We start from the raw sequence: 21153 nt of genomic DNA on the forward strand, positions 1-21153 counted from the left end.
AAGGAGGTGAAGGATAGACTCTCCAGTGAAGAAAGTCTCCTTTCTAGTGGAGGGGAAGGTTCAGAAGGGATCCCATAGGACTCATCAGAAGAAAAGTACCTAGGATCCTCCTCTTCCTCCCACAAGCGCACATCTTCCGTATCGGGCAAGACATCCCCCTCAGAGCAGTTCGAAACTGAGCCTGCCTCGATGCCGAGGAACGGCATCCTCGATGGCGGTGCCGAGAAGTTGACGCCCACCTGAACTCCGGTGAAGCTTCCTCCACCGACGTCGAAGGGGAGTCGACCTGGGTGGCAGCCAACACCGATACCACAGGTGGCACCGAGGTCGGGGACCTCACCACAGGCGAAGGGGCCAGATGCCTCTGCAGCAGACGGTACAGAAGGCGCAAGCACCCCCGACACTGAAGCAGACTGGCGCAGCAACCCTTCCAGAAGCTCTGGAAGCAGGGCCCTGATGCGCTCATTGAGAGCCGCCGTCGGACAAGGCTGCGGGGTCAGTAAAGGAGCCGGTGACAAAATCTGTCGAGGCTCGGGAGCAGGTCCCGGGCTGCAAGACCGACGCATCGGCACCTCCTGAATAGAGGGAGAGTGATCCTCTCGGCGCCGACGCTTCTCGGGTGCCAAATCCCTTGACGCCCCGGAGCTCCCGGCACCGTGTGTCGATGGAGCACGAAGACTGTGCTTGTTCGCCTTCGCTCAATGCCCGTCATCGAGACTCCTCGGTACCGATGAGGAAGATGTGGAATCCTCACGTCTCCTCGGGGCCTGGTCCGACGAAGGTCTGTCCCGGGGATGGGGGCCTGCATAACAGGAGGCCTCGAAACAGGTGGAGACCCACCTGATGCCTTACTGCTCCCAGCATGAGTTGATAGTTCCGCAGCCATTACCTTCGCTCCCGACGTCGATGTCGAAGGACCGGACCGAGCCCCAAAAAGCTTCTCTCATTGGGCTTCTCGGGACGCTTGGGTCCGTTTCTTCATGCAAAGACAGACAGCAAGCGGCTGGGCTATGGTCGGGCCCAAGGCACTGGATACACCAAGAGTGGGTATCGGTACCCGAGATGGTCCGGTTGCACCGAGTACGTTTGAAGCCGCTGGGTGTCTTCGATGACTTGGAAGGAAAAACGGCTTTGGCAAAATTAAATGATGCAATCATGCCAAAAAAGTAAAGGGCACAAAAGGGGAAAAACCCGACTGCGCGGCCTAAGGCCAAATCGAAAAAGAAAACTTAGGAAGTGCCAAAAAACAAAAAATACTGTTTTTTTTTTTTTTTAAAGAAGAACGAATAACGATAAGAAAAGAAAAGAAGAAAATACAAAAAGAAATGTCAAAACTCTCTTTTCCTGGGCCAGCGAAGCGAACAGGGAAAAACCTCCTCACCTCATTGCGAACAAGAAAAAAACTGAGCGAGAACACTCACACAACAGACAGAAAGCCATGAACACGGTTCGCGCGCTAAAAGGCTCTGTCAAAATTTTAAAAATTTTGCTGTAGAAAAATTTGCCATTTCCTGGGCTGCCGTGGACGCCGACCCACATGTGACAACAAGCAGCCTGCTTGTCCTCGGAGAAACTATCATTACTGAAACTTCTACAAATCTGCCATACAGTATCAACATCACTTTTTCTACCACTGTCCCACAATTTTACCACTAGAATGATGGCACTAAAGATCATGACTGCACTCCAGGCTACAGGAGGCACGTTCAGTCAGTTCTGGTTTTCCAGCTGCTTTTACCAAGTGTCTTTTGATTTTCAAAATGTGAATCTTTAAAACAGGAATGAAAAATCAGCAGAGATTCAGTTGCACCTTATGTACTGAAACCAGGTGGGAAGAAGGGGCAATATCTGGAAAACAGTATGGGAAATAAGGTTTTATATCTTGAGGCTGTGATGGAAGAGGCCGATTTGGATTTAGTGGCCACCACAGAGACATGGTTCACAGAGAACCATGACTAGGATTTAGTTACACTGGGCTATAATCTGTTCAGGAAACACAGGGTAGGAAGAAAGGGAGGGCGAGGGGCATTATATAAACATTTTTTTTTTTCAAAATGTTCCTGCAACAAAATAGAAGACAGGAATAACCACTTTTATGCAAAATGCTGTTTCAAACTTTACTCTGTATAACTGCTTATAATTTGATGCCTGTTACACAATACAACTTTGTATAAACTAATTTTTGTAAAGTTTCATATGGCCATATATAGAAAAACACTTACTTAACATTTTTCCTTTATCAGAAGATTTATAACTATAATATGTACTAAATTGGATTGTAAGCCACATTGAACCCGAACTCTGTTTGGGATAATGTGGGATACAAATGTCATTATAAAAAAAGGACTACGATAAAAATTAAAGCCACACAATTGCAGGACCTACAGGTTAAGGTAGAGGCACTGTGGGTCAATCTAGAAAGAGGGAATGGCAAATGCATATGCATTGGTGTGATATACAGGCCTCCTTCTCAGACACAAAAAATGGACAGATTTAACTGAAGACGTTCAAAATATAGCTGTGAAACAGAAAGTACTACTAATAGGTGATTTTAATATACCAGATTCTGGTTCGGGTCTCCCTATTGCGGGGTCTATTAGAAATAGGGAAATTCTGGATTCTCTACAAAGGGAACTGTTCCAGCAATTGGTAATGGAACCCACTCAGGATGGGGCCATACTGGGCTTAGTGCTTATGAATGGGGAGAGTGTTTCTGTTGTTGAAGTAGGTGATCATCTGGTATCCAGTGATCACCAGATGGCGTGGTTTAATATTAAGATAGGTGTGGCGAGGGTTCATTCAAAAGAGAAGGTTCTAGACTTCAAAATTCTGCTCAAAATACCGATGCAAGCTTCATATGTAGATCACCTTGCTACGCCAAAGCAACTCTTTTATATAACCTACACTGGTTACCAATAAAAGATTGAATATCTTTCAAGTTCTGTGTTTTTATTCACCAAGTTCTATATGGTTCTGCACCATCATATATAAACAATCTCATTGAATTACCCCCACATAATGCCGTTATCATCACCCAGAGAATATCTCATTCTGCATTTCCCTATTTGTAGGAATGTAATCTATAATACAATTCACAATGCCATTTTCTCATATCAAGGTACTAAAATTTGGAATTCTCTACCAAAAACAATTAAATGCATAGATGATTAACTCTCCTTCAGAAACCAACTAAAAACTCATTTTCTTCAATTTAGCATTTCAGAAAACAAAGAATTCTATTTGAACATTATCCATTCATACAATTAATTTCACTTATTTCCTCCCTAATCCTATCTAGCCCTAATTGTACCCTTATTTATTCATCTTCATTTCTTTGTTCACAAAATTATGATTTAATCTTCTCTATCCATCTACCCTTAGGAACAGTTGCATCCAGGTTAATTCACCACATATGTTTTGTTTTACAAAGCCAATGTTATAGCATTATTTATTGTACTTTATAATCTGTCATTTTTAATATGTATCATTCAGTTGTTTGTTATGTAAAGCCACATTGAACCGAGTCACTCTCGGGCTAATTTGGGGTAAAAATGTCATGCATAGATAAATAACCACCTTATTCAGATGGGGAATTATCTCAAAGAACTGCTATCTGGATGGGAACATCCTATCGCCTTTATAAACCACAAGCGATTGCAGAAAGAGGAAGACAGACGACAATATCTGGAAAAGCTAAGAGAAGTTGGTAGCGCAGTCAGGAGCAAAGATGCAAATGGAAGAAAAAGTGGCCAATATGGTAAAACTAGTAAAAAAGGCCCGTTTCTGACACAAATGAAACGGGCGCTAGCAAGGTTTTCCTCGGAGTGTGTATGTTTGGGAGAGTGTATGTGAGAGTGGCTGTTTGAGAGTCAGAGTGAAAGTGTGAGTGTGTGTGTGTGAGAGAGAGAGTGAGTCTGGGTGTGAGTGTGTTTGTGAGAGAGTGTGTGTGTGAGAATGAGAGTGTATGCAAGTGTGTATGTGAGAGACAGCGTGAGAGAGAGTGTGTGTGTGTGGGCGAGAGAGAGAGTGTGTGTGAGACACAGATTCTCTGTGAGAGTGAGTGTATGAGACCAAGCGAGTGTGTGAGTGACTGTGTGGCACATAGAGAGTGAATGTGATACAGTGTGAGACAGAGTGTGTGAGAGTGAGAGTCAGAAAGACATTGTATATGAGAGAGAGAGGGTGAGCCCTGCCCTCCCAATCCATGCCCATCTGTCCCCTGCCCCCTCCATTCATCCTTTTCCAGCAATTCCCCTCTCTCCCTGAGCCCTGCCCTCCCAATCCATGCCCATCCATGCTCCTCTGTCTCCTGTCCCCTCCATTCATCCCTATCCAGCAATTCCCCTCTCTCCCTGAGTCCTGCAATCCATATCCATCCATGCCCATCTGTCCCCTCCATTCATCCCTATCCAGCAATTCCCCTCTCCCTGAGCCCTGCCCTCCCAATCCATGCCCATCCATGCTCCTCTGTCACCTGCCCCCTCCATTCATCCCTATCCAGCAATTCCCCTCTCTCCCTGAGCCCTGCCCTGCAATCCATATCCATCCATGCCCATCTGTCCCCTCCATTCATCCCTATCCAGCAATTCCCCTCTCTCCCTGAGCCCTGCCCTCCCAATCCATGCTCCTCTGTCCCCTGCCCCCTCCATTCATCTCTTTCCAGCAATTACCCTCTCTCCCTGCCCTCCCAATCCATGCCCATCCATGCTCCTCTGTCCCCTGCCGCCTCCATTCAACCTTTTCCAGCAAGTCCACTCTCTCCCTTCCATGACCCCCCTCGCATCCATGCTCCTCTCTCTCCCATGTCCCAGCCTGGCCCGCCCTCTTCTCCACCCCCCTTCTCATCCATGCCCCCCCCCCTTCGCATCCATGCTGTCGTTTCTCCCCTGCCCTCCCGCTCCCATTGTTCAACTTTACTGGCCACCCTCTTCTCTCCCCCCAACTTCCTTTTTTTTTTTTTCTTCTTTTTAAATTTACCTCCGTGGCAGTTCCGGCAGCGAAGCGTCAGGGAAGGAGGCGTCGCTCCCGACGTCTAGCCTTCCCTTCGCTGTGTTCCGCCTTCTTCTGACGTCATCCTTGACGTCAGAAGAAGGCGGAACACAGCGAAGGGAAGGCTAGAGACGTCGGGAGCGCCGCCTCCTTCCCTGACGCTGCGCTGCCGGAATTGTTTGGTTTTTTTTCCGCCCTCGACGTCATGACGTTTGACGCGAGGGCGGGGCAGAGACGGCTGGCTGGCTTCAAGGCTTCACACCACGAATCCACGAACCCTTCAGCCTGGGAGTGACGTCAGATGGCTTCAGAACGTTGTCCTCAGAACGTTGAGGGTGCGTTTTATTATATTAGATGAGGGGTGGGCCGGACACAACATTTTTCACATGTTAGTGTTAGGAGGAAGTGCAAATGTAGCATTGCGAGACAAATGTGAAGGGGAGGAATATGTAGAAGTTGATAAAGATAAGATGGAATTGCTTAAATATTTCTGTTCTGCGTTCACACCTGAAGGGCCGGGAGCAGGACTGCAGAAGACAAACACAAATAGGAATGGAGGAGGTGGCAGTCTCTCAACAATTTTCAGAGGTCTGTGTTCTTGAGGAGCTGGCTAAACTAAAGGTGGACAAAGCGACTGGCCCAGATGACATACATCTGAGGGTACTGAAGGAATTTAGGGAAGTTCTAGCGGCTCCGCTGGCTGACCTTTCAATGCTTCTCTAGAGTCAGGTGTCGTCCCAAGAAGAGCAGATGTGATCCCACTCCACAAAGCAGAAGGAAAAGGTTGGGAACTACAGGCAGGTAACTCTCACTTCTGTGGTAAGTAAATGAATGGAAACACTTTTAAAACAGAGAATAGTAAAGTTTTTGGAATCCAATGGATTACAGGACCCAAGGCACCATTGTTTCACTAGAGGCAGATCTTGTCAGACAAATCTGATTAATTTCTATAACTGGGTGATCAGAGTTTTGGATCGAGGGCTAAATGTGGTGTATTTAGATTTTAGCAAAGCCTTTGACACAGGTCATCATGCCTTCAGTATGGGCCCTAAACTGATCGACTGGATTAGGAACTGGTTGAGTAGAAGGCAACAGAGCATAGTGGTAAACAGAGCTCATTCTGAGGAAAAGGATGTGAAGCAAGGTTCGGTTCCTGAGCCGGTTCTTTTAAACATTTTTATAAGCGATATTGCTGAAGGGCTGTCTGGTAAACTTTGCCTCTTTGTGGATTATACCAAAATCTGCAATAGGGTAGACACCCCTAATGGTGTGGATAACATGAAGAAGGATTTAGCAAAGCTAGAGGAATGGTCTGGAATTTGGTAGCTTAGATTTAATGCTAAAAAATGCATGGTTGTGCATTTGGTCTGCAAAAACCTGAGGGAACGATACAGTTTAGGGGGTGAAGCGCTTTTGTATAAAAGTAGCCGGGTGTGATCATACGTGATGATCTTAAGGTGGCTAAACAGGTAGAAAAGGCAACAGCAAAAGTTAGGAGTGGAGGAGTGGCTTAGTGGTTAGCGTGGTGGACTTTGGTCCTGGGGAACTGGGTTCGATTCCCACTGCAGGCACAGGCAGCTCTTTGTGACTCTGGGCAGGTCACTTAACCCTCCATTGCCCCAGGTACAAATAAGTACCTGTATATATAATATGTAAGCCGCATTGAACCTGCTATGAGTGGGAAAGCGCGGGGTACAAATGTAACAAAAATTTTAAAAAAAATATGGAGAGGAATGGCTAGTAGGAAAAAGGAGGTGATGATGCCAGTGTATAAGGCTCTTGTGGGACCTCATTTAGAATATTGTGTATAATGCTGGAAACTGCACCTTCAAAAGATATAAACAGGATGGAGTCGGTCCTGAAGGCAGCTACTAAAATGGTTGGTGGTCTTAATCATAAAACCTATGGGGGGGCAAAGATCTCAATATGTATTCTTTGGAAGAAAGGCAGGTGAATTCACGGAATGGCCTCCCTGTGGAAGTGGTGGAGAAGGAAACAGTATCTGAATTCAAAATAGCTTAGAACAAGTGTGTAATGTCTCTAAGGGAGTGATAGGGAGAGCAGGCATCATGGATGGGAAGACTGGTGAATAGACCATATGGTCTTTTATCTGCCTACATTTTTGTATGTTTCTGTGTCTACCCCAGTGACATAACATCCCCTAATACTACCTACCCCAAATCAGTACTAAGAAGAAAGCCATGCTGGCACCTGATACAGCACTTCAAATAAATACACTGCCAAGTGAATGTTAGAGACAAAGATCATTTACATTGGCATCATAGTTAATCCCTTTGCTCTCTGACCTAAAGATGAGGCTAGCAATCTAAGCTGCTCTTCCTAATGAGGAAAAAGAATTACCTCGCTTGAACTCCTCCAGCACTGCATCCAGCTTGGTGTCATTGAAGACAAAGTGAAGTGGGTGGTTGTAGAACTTGGTGATGGTACTAAGTGGGGTGCAGTCATCTGGATCAACCATTGCCAGGTCTTTTACATAAAGAATATCCACAATGTTGGAGCGCTCATCTTCGTAAACAGGGATGCGGGTGTAGCCACTCTGCATGATCTCAGACATTCTGTTGAAGTCCAGCGTAGCACTGGAGCTCAGCATGAAGCAGTCCTTGATGGGGGTCAGTATGTCCTCCACAGTTTTGGTCCGCAATGCCCCCTTACTGAACTCCTCCTTCACAAACTCATTGTAGGGATCACTGCAGCGAACCATGTCTACCACCTTCTCCCGGATGTAACAGGTGCTGATATCATGGCCAAACACCAAGGCCAGCAGCTTACTGAGCGGGAAGGAGAGCAGAAATGTGAGAACCATGAAGAACTGAGTGGCCCAAACCATGCGAGGTGCCAAAACAAAACCCCAGCGGGAGCTAAGGGCATAGGGCAGCACTTCTGCCACCAGGAACACCAGGCCAGCAGTGATAAAGATGGCTGGGGCCACCATCTCCAGGGCAAGGTAGAAAAGTACTGCCACCGCCGCGTTAGCCACAGATGCTAATAGGAGGAATGTACAAAGGACCAAGGTACCACATCGCCGGATAGGTGCCAGCTGCTTGGCAGCAGCACGCTCAGCCTGGGTACCACAATCTTGCAGCACACACAGCTCTAGGGGGTCCAGCCAGAGGGTGGAGAGCTGCAGCCCCCGCAGCAGGGCTGAAACAACCACCAACAGGGCCACCAACACCCCCAGCAACCAAGGAGCAAGCCAAGCCTGCCTAGTCTCACCCAGTACCCGCAGCACCATGTCGCCCCCGTCATATGGCTCCCAGCGTTCACCGGGGCCCATCCGGCTGCAGAGCCGGTACAGTCGGTCCTCACCACCGCTGCTATCGCGCACCCGCACCGTCACCAGCACCGAGTGCGGACCAGCCAGCACCACCTCGTCCTGCAGCCAGAGGGGGGCGCCCGAGCGCGGTTGACCGCCGCAGGGGGCCCCTGCCGGCGCGAAGCCCAGCCAGGGCCTCGAGACGTTGCTTAGCCCGTTACCGTACAGCCGCAGGCGGAAGGTAGCTCCAGGAAACGCGCGGATCTCGCCACCGCTCATGGAAGCCCCAGGACCACCGGGCTCCTCCAAGCGTACACCTAGCAGGCGCGGCAACTCTTCCTCAGGCGTGGACTCAGTACTGGCTCGAGTCCTCTGCGGAACAAGTAGTAACAGAAAAAGTGTGCCCTGGAGCTGCGGCAACATCGGTCCACTCAGCAGCCCCAGCGCCGCCATATTACAACGGGGCAGACCCCGCGCAGCTTCGCAGCCCCACCCCCGCCCCGAAGGGCGGTGATCCTGGCCAATGCCCGGGCCGCCGTAGGCCAGTTCAGCCAATCGGGGATGCAGGGTGGGCGGGATTACAATGTAAAGGTAAAGGGGTAGGCTGCGCTCCGTTGTAAACAAGGAGTGGGGAGGGTTTGAATTAGAATCTGGATTTAAAGAATCAGCGACTCCCACCCCGAGACTGTGGATTTAGAAGCGATTTAAGGGACGGCAGTGAGGTTCTCACCGTACATACACCTCGGATGTTATTGCCTCTGGCAGTTAAAAAAAAAAACATTTCTAGTGGTTGTAAAGTGATGGGGTAGCTGTATTAGTCCACTTTTAAAGGTAATAAATTGAAATAAAACAAAATAGAGAAAAGAAAATAAGATGATACCTTTTTTATTGGGCTAAATACATTTTTATTAGCTTTCGAAGGTAAAAAAAAATGTATTAAGTTAGTCCAATAAAAAAGGTTATCATTGTATGTTCTTTCCTGTTTTGTTTTATTTCTATTTATTACCAGTGGTTGTATAAACTCAAAGCTCAGATCCACTGCAATGATCCTTCAGGTCTGACCAGGGGAGGGGGGGGGGGGGGGGGGTGACGAAACTTCACCGTGGGCTTTTGTAAACTCTTCAGTCCTTCTGTGACTGTTCTCTTGTGCTTGACTGCTTAAATATTTTAAATTTAAATGCTTTACTTTTTGTCTATTAGATTGTAAGCTCTTTGAGCAGGGACTGTCTTTCTTCTGTGTTTGTACAGCGCGCTGCGTACACTTTGTAGCACTCTAGAAATGTTAAATAGTAGTAGTAGTAAACTCGTGTACATATCTTTTTTAGGTTTGTCATATTAAAAAAAAGTGTAAGATAGCACAAAGAACAGAGAGAGAGAGCACAGATTACTATCAGGTGTTAAAAAAGAAGAGGGATTTCTTTTCATTTACTACCTGGCTCTTTGACAAAACTGCACTAAAAAGTGGCCTGTGGTATCAGTAGCACAGGGCTTTCCCCCATGCCGAGGCCACTTTTAAAGCAGCTGTAAAATGGTCATAATTTCTATTTCCCAATTAGTGCATGAGCCTTTACTGCCACCCGTTTACTACTGGTAAGGGCTTATACGCTAACCCCGTGCTAATCGGGCAGCGTGCAGCAATTTACCTGCACTATCATTAGTGGAGGGAATGCCTACTATTCACTTCCAAACACACCCCTAAGCTAAAAAATAAAACCTATTTTTCAGTGCATGGGTAGCGTGTGCCGATCCCAGAACTACCATGGGACACCTGAGTACATCCCACAGTAGTGCCTTTTAGCATGTGTTAAGCATGCGGTAGCGCTTACCACTGCATAGTAAAAGGGCCCCCACCTTTCTTGTACATCGCCACAGAAACAATCAAAATGGTGTACATTAACAAACAACACAAGCTAGTACAAGAAGGGACAGTGAAGTGTCTAGAATCCAGAAGGATCCTTAGGCAACGCATTTTTACCAGAGGAAGATCATGTCAAACCTTGATTAATTAATTTTATTGGGAGACCAAATATTTAGATCAAAGCATGAGCTGTAAGTGATGTATTTCGATTTCAACAAAGCTTCTGATACTGTCAGCCACAGGAAGCTCATAAATAAGTTAGGCAAGATGGGGGTGAGTTACAAAGTGCTGGACTAGATTAGAAACTGGTTGCATAAAAACAACAACAGAGAGTCATGGAAAATGGAATTCATTTGCAAAGTGATGCACTTAGGGAGTAGAAATCCAAGAGAGGCGGTGAGAGTCTGCTAGGTACGGATGGGGAGAGGGATCTTGAGGTGATAGTATCTGAGGATCTGAAGGCGATGAAACAGTGTGACAAGGCGGTGGCCGTAGCTAGAAGGTTACTAGGCTGTATAGAGAGAGGTGTGACCAGCAGAAGAAAAGAGGTGTTGATGCCCCTGTACAAGTCGTTGGTGAGGCCCCACCTGGAGTATTGTGTTCAGTTTTGGAGGCCGTATCTTGCTAAGGATGTAAAAAGAATTGAAGCGGTGCAAAGAAATGCTACAAGGATGGTATGGGATTTGCGTTACAAGACGTATGAGGAGAGACTTGCGGACCTGAACATGTATACCCTGGAGGAAAGGAGGAACAGGGGTGATATGATACAGACGTTCAAATATTTGAAAGGTATTAATCCGCAAACAAACCTTTTCCGGAGATGGGAAGGCGGTAGAACGAGAGGGCATGAAATGAGATTGAAGGGGGGCAGACTCAAGAAGAATGTCAGGAAGTATTTTTTCATGGAGAGGGTGGTGGATGCTTGGAATGTCCTCCCACGGGAGGTGGTGGAGATGAAAACGGTAACGGAATTCAAACATGCGTGGGATAAACATAAAGGAATCCTGTGCAGAAGGAAGGGATCCTCAGGAGCTTAGCCTAGAATGGGTGGCAGAGCTGGTGGTTGGGAGGCGGGGCTAGTGCTGGGCAGACATATACGGTCTGTGCCAGAGCCGGTGGTGGGAGGCAGGGATAGTGCTGGGCAGACTTATATGGTCTGTGCCAGAGCTGGTGGTGGGAGGCGGGAGTAGTGCTGGGCAGACTTATACGGTTTGTGCCGGGGCTGGTGGTTGGGCGCCGGGGATAGTGCTGGGCAGACTTATACGGTCTGTGCCAGAGCTGGTGGTGGGAGGCAGGGATAGTGCTGGGCAGACTTATAGGGTCTACTACTACTACTACTTCTGTGCCAGAGCTGGTGGTTGGGAGGCGGGGTTGGTGGTTGGGAGGCGGGGATAGGGCTGGCCAGACTTATACGGTCTGTGCACTGAAGAGGACAGTACAAATAAAAAAGTAGCACATATGAATTTATCTTCTTGGGCAGACTGGATGGACCATGCAGGTCTTTTTCTGCCGTCATCTACTATGTTACTATGTTAGGAAAGCATGATCATTAGTGGAATGCTTCATGAAACGGTTCTGTTTAGTTTTTGTGAATAATGTAGCAGATGGGTAGAATAAAAATTGTTCTATTCAGTATTGTTGTGAATGATATAGCAGATGGGTTGAATGAAACGTTGTCCTTTGTAGGCAACATTAAGACTTGCAACAGTGTGGAGACCCCTAAGGGTACGCAATGTAAAGTGATGCAAGAAAGAATAAGGTATGATCAAATGATTGCCCATTAAGATTCCATGTAAATAAGTGTAAAATCATGCATTTGACATGCAGTCTGACAGATATGTAAGATATTCATGTGTATTGACGAAGAGCTGCGATATCTGGTGATATCTGGTGATTTCAAGATAGGAAAACAGTGAGATAAGGTAGTGACTAGACTCTAGAGCAAAAAGAGATGCTAAGAAGTATAGAGAAATACAACCATTTAAATAGAAAAGAGAGATAGATAATAAGGCCTCTGCACATGGCATTGGTGAGACTTCACTTAGGATATTGTATCTGGTTCTGGAAGCTGTACCTATGAAAGGCATAGAAGAAAGACGGGGGGATATGACAAAAGACATCAAAAAAGTCTTATAATAATCCACACAGCCAGCATAGTTCACAGGTAAGTGGAAAAGCAACCTAATAGAGCACCAGGCCAAGAACCAGGGAAGCTCAGAGTGGAGAAGTATCCTACTGGTTAGTGTAGTGGGCTGAGCACCTTGTGACTCTGGGCCAGTCACTTAACCTTCCATTGCCCACTAGGGGCAGAGAAAGTACCTGCATATAATAAATGTAAACTGCTTTGATTGTACCTCAGAAAGGCAGTATATGAAATCCTATTGCCCTTACCTTAGATTGTGACTCCCACAGTGACATACCTGTTGTACGTGACTGCAACTCAACTGAAGCCACAGCTGAAAAAGGCTCAAATCAAATTTTGCTTTATTTGAATTTCTAGACCGCTTGTACCAAAACAAGTTCTAAGCATTTTACGAATATTCAAATTTTAATATTAAGTAACCAAGACAATCCTTTGAAAACCTGGACAAAAACAGGGATGGGCAGCTTTCAAAAGGTCCATTTCTCTGCATAAATTCCTCTCTTATACGTGGAAATGCCTTTGAAAGTCACCCTCTAAATCCGTAACCTCATAAACCTGAAAGAACTATGCTCCTGTGCGGCTTAATTTGTCAAGACTGTGCTGTAAAGGGGTAGTAGGGACTTTTCCCAGCTGCCCCTGGCCACAGCCCTCTAATCCTTTGCATTTTCTTTTGCTTCTGTAATTCTAGATAGGGTGTTTGCTTTCAAGAGACCAAAATGTCATTTTTTTTTCGTATTGACTCATACAGACAAAACAGATGAGAAAGTTGCAGGAAAAGAATAAAAAGACAGACAAGGCATAGGAGCTGAGATATGTCAGCTGCAGGGGAAGAAAGTGGCTGTCCGAGCGTTGGGAATGGCAGTTCAAATAGCATCATTAAGTGCTTTCTGCCTCCCACAGGAAATATTTTCTTTATCACATTTACAACTTCAGTGCTTTCTCCAAGGGTCAAAGTGCTAAGTGCCCTATTTCTTTTCCTGGATTAGTCTTATTTCCAGATCTCCTGTACTTTATAACTGCTATATTGTACTCTATCATGGGATAAAAGGCACAAAGCTTTTGTTACAGCCATACTTCCTGATTATGTGTCTCCTTCGAAGTCCATTCCTCAGCTATGTATTCATGCTTTAGGTCTATCATGTGATGCCCTCTGGTGAATAGCTCCTCTTCAGCTCTCATAGGGCACCTTTTACCAAGCTGTGGCAAAAGGGGGCCTGCACTGGCATCGGCGTGTGTTTTGATGCTCAATTTCACTATAACTGAGAATGTGCGCCATTGGGGGGAGGGGCAGGGCAGGCGGCATGTGGCAGCAAACAGCACTGGAGGAAAGTTTCTGTTGGCAGGGCTTAGGGACCCCTGCCATCCAAACTTGCAGACCTTAGTGGGCCTGAATCCAATTTGGGGGGGGGGCTCAAATCTAATTTAGGGGGCCCAGACCCCTAATCTCCCCTCCCCTGTGGCTATACCACTGGTTTCTTAGGAAGTGAGCAGGACCAATAGGGTGCATACAGTCTTAACCCCTGGGAAATCCACTGTGGGGGTAATTCTATAAATGGTGCCCAAAGGTAGACACACAGTTATAGAATAGGGGTGTTTACAAGCATACACTAATTGGCATAATTGGTGTATAATTAGTGATAACAATCAGTAATTGGCCTTAACAAGTGCTAATTGGCACTAATTAGTAGTTACCTACATAACTGAGCTATGTATAAGCCAGAATGCCTCATTTCTATAGCGCACAACACCAAAAGGGGCATGGGTGGATCAGGAGTAAGATGAAATATTTATGCACCTAAAAGTCAGTAGTTAGGTTAGTTGGCTGACGTAAGTGTAAGTTAGGTGCAAAAATGCGGACTTAAGCTAGTATTCTTTTAACGGCAGATCCATATGGAACTGCCATTATGGAATTTGCGCTTAGCGCCCTGTATCCCAGCACCTAACTTTAGGTGTCCTTTACTGAATCTACCCCTGTGTATTAGAGCCCAAGCCCTGGTGAAGTATTTTAAAAGATTACTAAGAATTTTATCTTCTGGGGACGAGCAGTTGTTTGCCTCATTTTGTATCTCCCCAAAGGAGGACATTTTAAAGAAGGTTTTCTTATTGAAAGATTACCACACATCACCAATTTTAAACTAGTATCCCTGCCTCCACGTATTACAGCCCCCTACTGTCCCAGATTTTCACTGGGGAACAGAGGCACAAGCCCTTCTTTCTCCCACATGCCCCTCCAGTGCAGTGTGAGCTGTCTACCATCTCCTCAGTCCTCTCTCCCTCCCCTCCATGCCAGCAGCAGGCGCGGCACTTAATAGCAAATCAGGTTCCTGTGCCACATGGAGCCTTAAGTTTTTGGGCTGGCTCTTAATCCCCCCTTAATCCCCCCCCCCAAATTTGTCAAGGTCTGGCTTATTGTTTCAGGGATTAACATTTTTTAAGGGGTTCTCTGCTGGAACCACACTAATGGGTGTGGTTCTTCCTCTCCTTTCCCACCTACACATAAGGATTCCCTAATGACAGCCACATGAGGTAGGCCAAAAACCATACTTCTATGTAGCATTTTTAGCTAATGGTAGAAATCAGCTGGCGGTATGGGTGTCTTGGCATTTACCGCCAGCTGATTTCTACCACGAGCTAAAAACACTACCACAACTTAGACCCTCCTCAGGGACTAGTGTTATAAAATCTTTTTCTGCATGTAAAGCCTGTTTAGATGGCTTTTATAAAATTATGTGACTGTATATGCGGAAAGTGTGCACCTACTTTAACACATTCCTGGAGTGACATTTAGGTAGACAGGAGGTGGAGCTGTGATGTAGATGTGTATCTTATAAAACACACGTGTTTACACACACACATATGCTTTTTTGTGTTGCCATATTTGCACTATTGGGCTGGATCTGGGATCCTGTGTTATACAGGACATAGGTGCTTAAGTTGTCTTTATAAAAGAGACTCAAGTAGGCACCTTTTTGGACTTTTCACATTGGCATCCAGTTTTAAAATATAAAATCAAGCTCTTAAAGTATAATAATTATAATCCCCAATTCTGCACTTTCACAGGAATTTTCTCAGACGAGGAGGACCAATTGTGTTTACTAAATTATTTATTTATCAAAATCTTGGGGTGGGGAGAGCCCAGTGGACCTATGCCCCACATCTCTTAAGTACCTAGCAATACCCAGGGTTACAGGCAGTGTGCCTAAGAGCTGGGTCACTGTACAACAATGCTGAGGGTAATGAGGTGGTGTGTCCAAGGTCTGGGTCACTGCCCAAGAGCACAGAGTGAAGGAGGTGTGTGCTCAAGAGCTCTGTTACTGTCCAACAGTGCAGAAGGTAGGAGTGAGGGGGTGTGGCTCACTGTTTGACACTGCAGAGGGCAGAGAGATGTGTGTGCCTGAAGTCTGGGTCGGTAGGAAAGAATGCTCAGCATAGGGCAATGCGTCTGCGCTCTGGGTTACTATTGCCCAGGACCCAGGCTTGCTGAGAGTAGAGAGAGATAGGGAAATGGGTAAGGGAAATGGGACTTGATATACCGCCTTTCTGAGATTTTTTGCAACTACAATCAAAGCAGTTTACATATATTCAGGTACTTATTTTGTACCAGGGGCAATGGAGGGTTAAGTGACTTGCCCAGAGTCACAAGGAGCTGCAGTGGGAATCAAACTCAGTTCCCTAGGATCAAAGTCCACTGCACTAACCACTAGGCTACTCCTCCAAGGTCTGGGTTGGGTTATTGCCTAACACCGCTCACTGTAAGTAGAGGTATGCCTGAAGTCTTAGCCCTGAGTCTACAGCCATTTATGCTCTACGCTGCTGACTTAGTCCAGGCCTTTTCTCACTAAAGACCCTTAAAACGGATCTCAGCTTCTTTCCACTGCAAACTGCTCTTATAGCAGCAGTGAGCTACATCCTCTTCCCCTAGCCTCAGGAGAGTGCTACAGGTACTGACTTATATGTGAGAAAATAGATACAATTTGAGATTGTGCCTATTAGTTTTCTCACCTTAAGAAGGTAATAAAAAAAAAAAAGCAGGCTAAATGATGTTAGGGTACCTAATCAAGTTTTACATTCTGTATTTTAGAATGTGTATTGTGGGAATGAAGTGGTTTTATTTTTCCAGCATTTTTCTAAATGCAAGGCAAACATCCATAACTTTCTGATAACAGCCAGATGGAACAGAGAGAGAGAGAAGAGATGCCTATGATAGATTCCTGATCAAAACCAGATGGGAGTAAGAGAGGGAGAATGAGGTATTTATATAGCACCATTTTTTTTAATGCTATGCTGCCATCTGGTGGCTCTCTCACTACTTACTGAAACACTCAAAGAACCAAAGTAGCCAGGTTTAGATACTACCGCTGTTCCTTGTAAACCTTCCATTGCCTCAAGTAGAAACTTACATAAACCCTTTGAGGACAGGGAAATATCGACTGTATTTGAATGTAACGTGTTAAACTACCACTGAAAAGGCGTGAGCTAAATCCAGTCCTCACTGGTTTTGGAATAAGTATGAAAGTAGTTGAACTTCTATGTGGCACATCACAATTGACATATTTATTCAGTTTACATATTACTGCAGGACTGGCCAGTCTACATCCCATTTCCCCTCCCTACCTCTGATTCTGTGCATACACAAAAGCACAGGAGAGTAGTAACAGTCTCAGTATTCTCCCCCGGATTCTAGTTATGGCAACTAAAGTTGCGTGTGCAAAGCACACCCATAGCCGATTTGTGCACAAAACCTAATTGATCAATGAACCAATCAGTGCTAATTGGCTACTAACAACCAATTACTGACATTAATGGGCCTTAATTAGGAGTTACATCTGCCCGCAACCTCGGAGTCATCTTTGACTCCTCTCTCTCCTTCTCTGTGCATATCCAGCAGATAGCCAAGACCTGTTGCTTCTTCCTCTTTAACATCAGCAAAATTCGCCCTTTCCTCTCTGAACACACCACCCGAACTCTCATCCACGCTCTCATTACCTCTCGCCTGGACTACTGCAACTTACTCCTCACCGGCCTCCCACTTAGCCATCTATCCCCCCTTCAATCTGTTCAGAACTCTGCTGCACGTCTCATATTCCGCCAGAACCGATATACTCATATCACCCCTCTCCTCAGGTCACTTCACTGGCTTCCGATCAGATACCGCATTCAATTCAAGCTTCTCCTTCTTACCTACAAATGCATTCAGTCTGCTGCCCCTCACTATCTTTCTACCCTCATCTCCCCTTACGTTCCCGCCCGTAACCTCCGTTCACAGAATAAATCCCTCCTCTCAGTACCCTTCTCCACCACCGCCAACTCCAGGCTCCGCTCATTCTGCCTCGCCTCACCCTATGCTTGGAACAACCTTCCTGAGCCCTTACGCCAAGCCCCCTCCCTGCCCGTCTTCAAGTCTTTGCTTAAAGCCCACCTCTTCAATGCTGCGTTCGGCACCTAACCCTTACCGTTCAGTGAATCCAGACTGCCCCAATTTGACTGCCCCTATCGGACCGACCGTTCACTTGTCTATTAGATTGTAAGCTCTTTGAGCAGGGACTGTCTCTCTTTGTTAAATTGTACAGCGCTGCGTAACCCTAGTAGCGCTCTAGAAATGTTAAGTAGTAGTAGTAGTAGTTACGCACACATCATATTCTATAACAATGTGTATGTACCTCCTATAATGTGTAATTTCAAAGTGGCATTTCGGGGACATTCCTATGAGTTATGCACATTTTTATAGAATATGCCTGATCTGTGCCTATTTAGGTGCTGGCGTTTACACCTAGTTGCAGCAGGTGTAAATGCAGGCACTTTAAGTTAGGCAGGGCTTAGACGCTATTTTGTAAAGTGTGGAAACCCTTTATAGAATAGTACTCAATGCATTAATTTTTTCAGCGACAAGTTTTGGCATGATTTACTGAAATCTAATTTTCTGTGCCTCCCCAGAGCACTCTTCTACTCAGAACCTTCTTTTCACAGTGTATTCGCTCCTGACCACTTTCTTGAGTTTGCAACTTTACAGCTACAGCTTCTGGAAGTCCACAGACCACCCTGCCACCTGACCAGCCACCATGCCTGTGCCTCCACAAAGTACAGTGGCTTGCAAACATCTTCACACCTTTGTAGGTTTTTCATTCTCATGTCTAAAAAATACAACCAAAAATGTATTAAAAGAGTTTCATCAATCTACACAATATATACTACACTTTCAACATGAAAGATTATAGAAATATTCAACCACTAATTAAGAAGAAAACCTTTTGATTTTCCTCCGTCTTATCCCTAGTTAGTCTCTCCTCACTTATCCCATTTTTTTCTTTTACAATTGTAACTTCTTTTCCTATCATTGCATTTTTATATTTTATTGGAAACCACCTAGTAGCACTGCATGCAAATCGGTGGTATATCAAGCATTCTCAAATAACAAACTAGCCAACCAACCAAAATGCTTTTGATTGCTTCACTTCCAGAAACTGCCTTAAAAAGATATATGAAAGATAGATGAAAAGTTAAATAAAACTCATTTGTGTCCAATCACAGCAGTTAAACTAACTTCAGTACTCATGAAGAATCACACTGTTTCTGTTGTAAGAGGTGAATTTGAAGGAAACAGAGCTGCTGAAAGAACTGCAAGGTAAAGTTTTCACAGGTAGAATTTGGGGGAAAGCTATAAAAAAATTTTCAGTATGTTTAAATATCTATTGGAGCACTATCAGGTCTGTCATTGTAAAGCAGAAACAGTTTGGTTCCATAAAGACATTGCCCTGATCAGGCCATTCCTCCAAAATCTGTAGCCTTGGGTTAAGGGAAACTGCAGCAAAGATCATTGCAAGACCTAAGATTACTTGAAAAGAACTACAAAGGTCTGCAACTGAGAATGGGGGAAATGTTGACAGCTTGGCAAATTTCATGATTACAAACATATTCTGAAAAAAGCCATATGATGTGCCATGGAGCTGACTCGCACTGGCTCGCAAGAGCTGTTTGTTAAGTTTTTAAGAATTTTGGGAGTCACTTGTTAAAGTAGGTTCCCTGTGACTACTTTGGCTCCCAAAATGTGGGCTCGGGCCCCCTCCTCAACACCCTTTTACTTAGCTGGCGGGGGTGCTGAGCCCCACTAGCCAAATAAATAGACCATCACTGCCCTCTGTTGCTTGTTTCCAGCTCTGAGCAGCCTGGTGGGACTTCTTATGCAAGCTCTGAACAGAACAGTCCTGGCACACTACTCAGAGCCGGAAACAAGCGGCAGCAGTCCATTTATTTGGCTAGCAGGGCTTGATATCCCTGCCAGTAAAGGTATGCCAGAAACTGTGGTCTCTGTTACCTACTCAACCTTATGATGGAGTATGTTCTTGCTGGAGTGCAGATTTTGCCATCCCCTTTGTTTTGGACCTCCTTCATCTGAGCGGACGTATCCCTGAAAATTCAGTTAGTGCTGAGTTGCAAGAGTGTCAGTTTCGTGTTCCTCATCGCGCCTATTTTATGCAAGATCTGGTTTTTAAATCTGGCAGGATAGAGAAACCCATTTGTCAGAAATGTCAGGGTATTGTCAATACTTTTATACATGCTTTCTGGAGATGCCCGATGGTTGCTCGTTTTTGGAGGGCAGTTTGGAGATATCTGGAGGGTATAGTGTGTATAGTGGGTATAGTGGGTCAGCACTTGCCATTTTCTCTAGTAGGGTTCTTGTTGGATAGAAGCCTTTCATGTTACCAATACACATCATCATCTTCTACTCTGAAAGGCAGGGGTACTTGGTAAGAAGGTTATTTTGGGGGTGTAGGTTGGCGAAGTAGCTCCTTCTTGGGCATGGCATAACCGTTTTCATGCCCTTATGCTGCTGGAGCAACAAGCTAGATCTTCACCGAAGCAGAAAAAGAGTTTTATGGCAGTGTGGGAGGTTTATATTCAGTCCCTGTCTTCTTGTGCCCGGAATTTGATTCTTAGCACTTTTTGACCCACCTGACCCTGCTGTGTTAGGGATCCTTCACCACCTGTACCATTGGATGTCTGAGTGTGTGTGTGTGGGTGGGGTGGGGGGGGGGTATGGGTCTTCAGGCTGTTTTTACTGCAGGTTGGTGTACCCAAGAAGATCAGAGTTCACTTCTTGGCAGCAATTTTAGCTCCTGTTTTCTCTTTGATGTCCACCTGCATGGGGTTTTCCTCGAGGGGGAGGGGTGGTTTTGTTCCTTTTTTTTTCCTGCTCAGTTGTTTCTCTTGGTGATTTCATACCAACTGTTTCTTCATGGTACAGTGTTGGGGGGAGGGGAGTTTGGGGCATGGTTTATATTTGGACAGTCCTTGCATATTTTCTCTGTCTGCTTGTAAGCCCACCCTTTCTTTCCCCCTATATTGTATCATGTTGATTTGGATGAGGGGGGATTGCTATTGTAAAAAACTGTTGAAAACTTGTTTGTTGCTGTTTGTTTCATTCTTGTTTTCTTTGTTCAATAAAAATTGTTTTAACCCTAAATTAGTATTAATTAGCACCACTTAGCTTTTGTACACGCAAATGCCCTTAGTTGCTGTTCTAGAACTTGCACGCACCGATTCCACCATGCACAAACTTCTAGGGGTTTGTGGACATAGGAAGGGCATGGGTGTGGCAGGTGCATGCCTTGGAGTTTAGCATGCAGGTTATAGAACACAAAGGAATTACGCGCCTAACTGCCAAAAGTAAGGTGTGAGCACTTACACCAGCCTTTGACATAACTTAAATGCTCATGCCTATAATTAGGCACAAAACTGTGGACTTATGCAAGTATTCTATAACAGCAATACCACGTGGAATTGCCGTTATAAAATTTGTGGTTAATTCACATCATCCTGCACCTAAATTTTGGCGCTTTTTCTTGAATCTACCCCTTACTGAACATTGCACACATGCGGGAAGTGGTGTTG

At 45.4% G+C, this 21153-nt stretch overlaps 1 protein-coding gene across 2 annotated transcripts in view; it reads right to left on the minus strand.

Moving 5' to 3' along the window:
- The window catches only part of CNNM3 (cyclin and CBS domain divalent metal cation transport mediator 3), a 120009-nt gene extending 111290 nt beyond the window's left edge, over positions 1-8719 (minus strand). For both annotated transcript variants that reach the window (XM_030201664.1, XM_030201663.1), the window contains exon 1: positions 7351-8719. In XM_030201664.1, coding sequence (XP_030057524.1) covers positions 7351-8716 — 1366 coding nt within the window. In that variant the 5' untranslated portion in view covers positions 8717-8719. The remainder of the gene's footprint in view (positions 1-7350) is intronic.
- Between the last annotated feature and the right edge of the window lie 12434 nt (positions 8720-21153).

This window comes from Microcaecilia unicolor, chromosome 4, assembly GCF_901765095.1.
Source record: "Microcaecilia unicolor chromosome 4, aMicUni1.1, whole genome shotgun sequence".
NCBI lineage: Eukaryota > Metazoa > Chordata > Amphibia > Gymnophiona > Siphonopidae > Microcaecilia > Microcaecilia unicolor.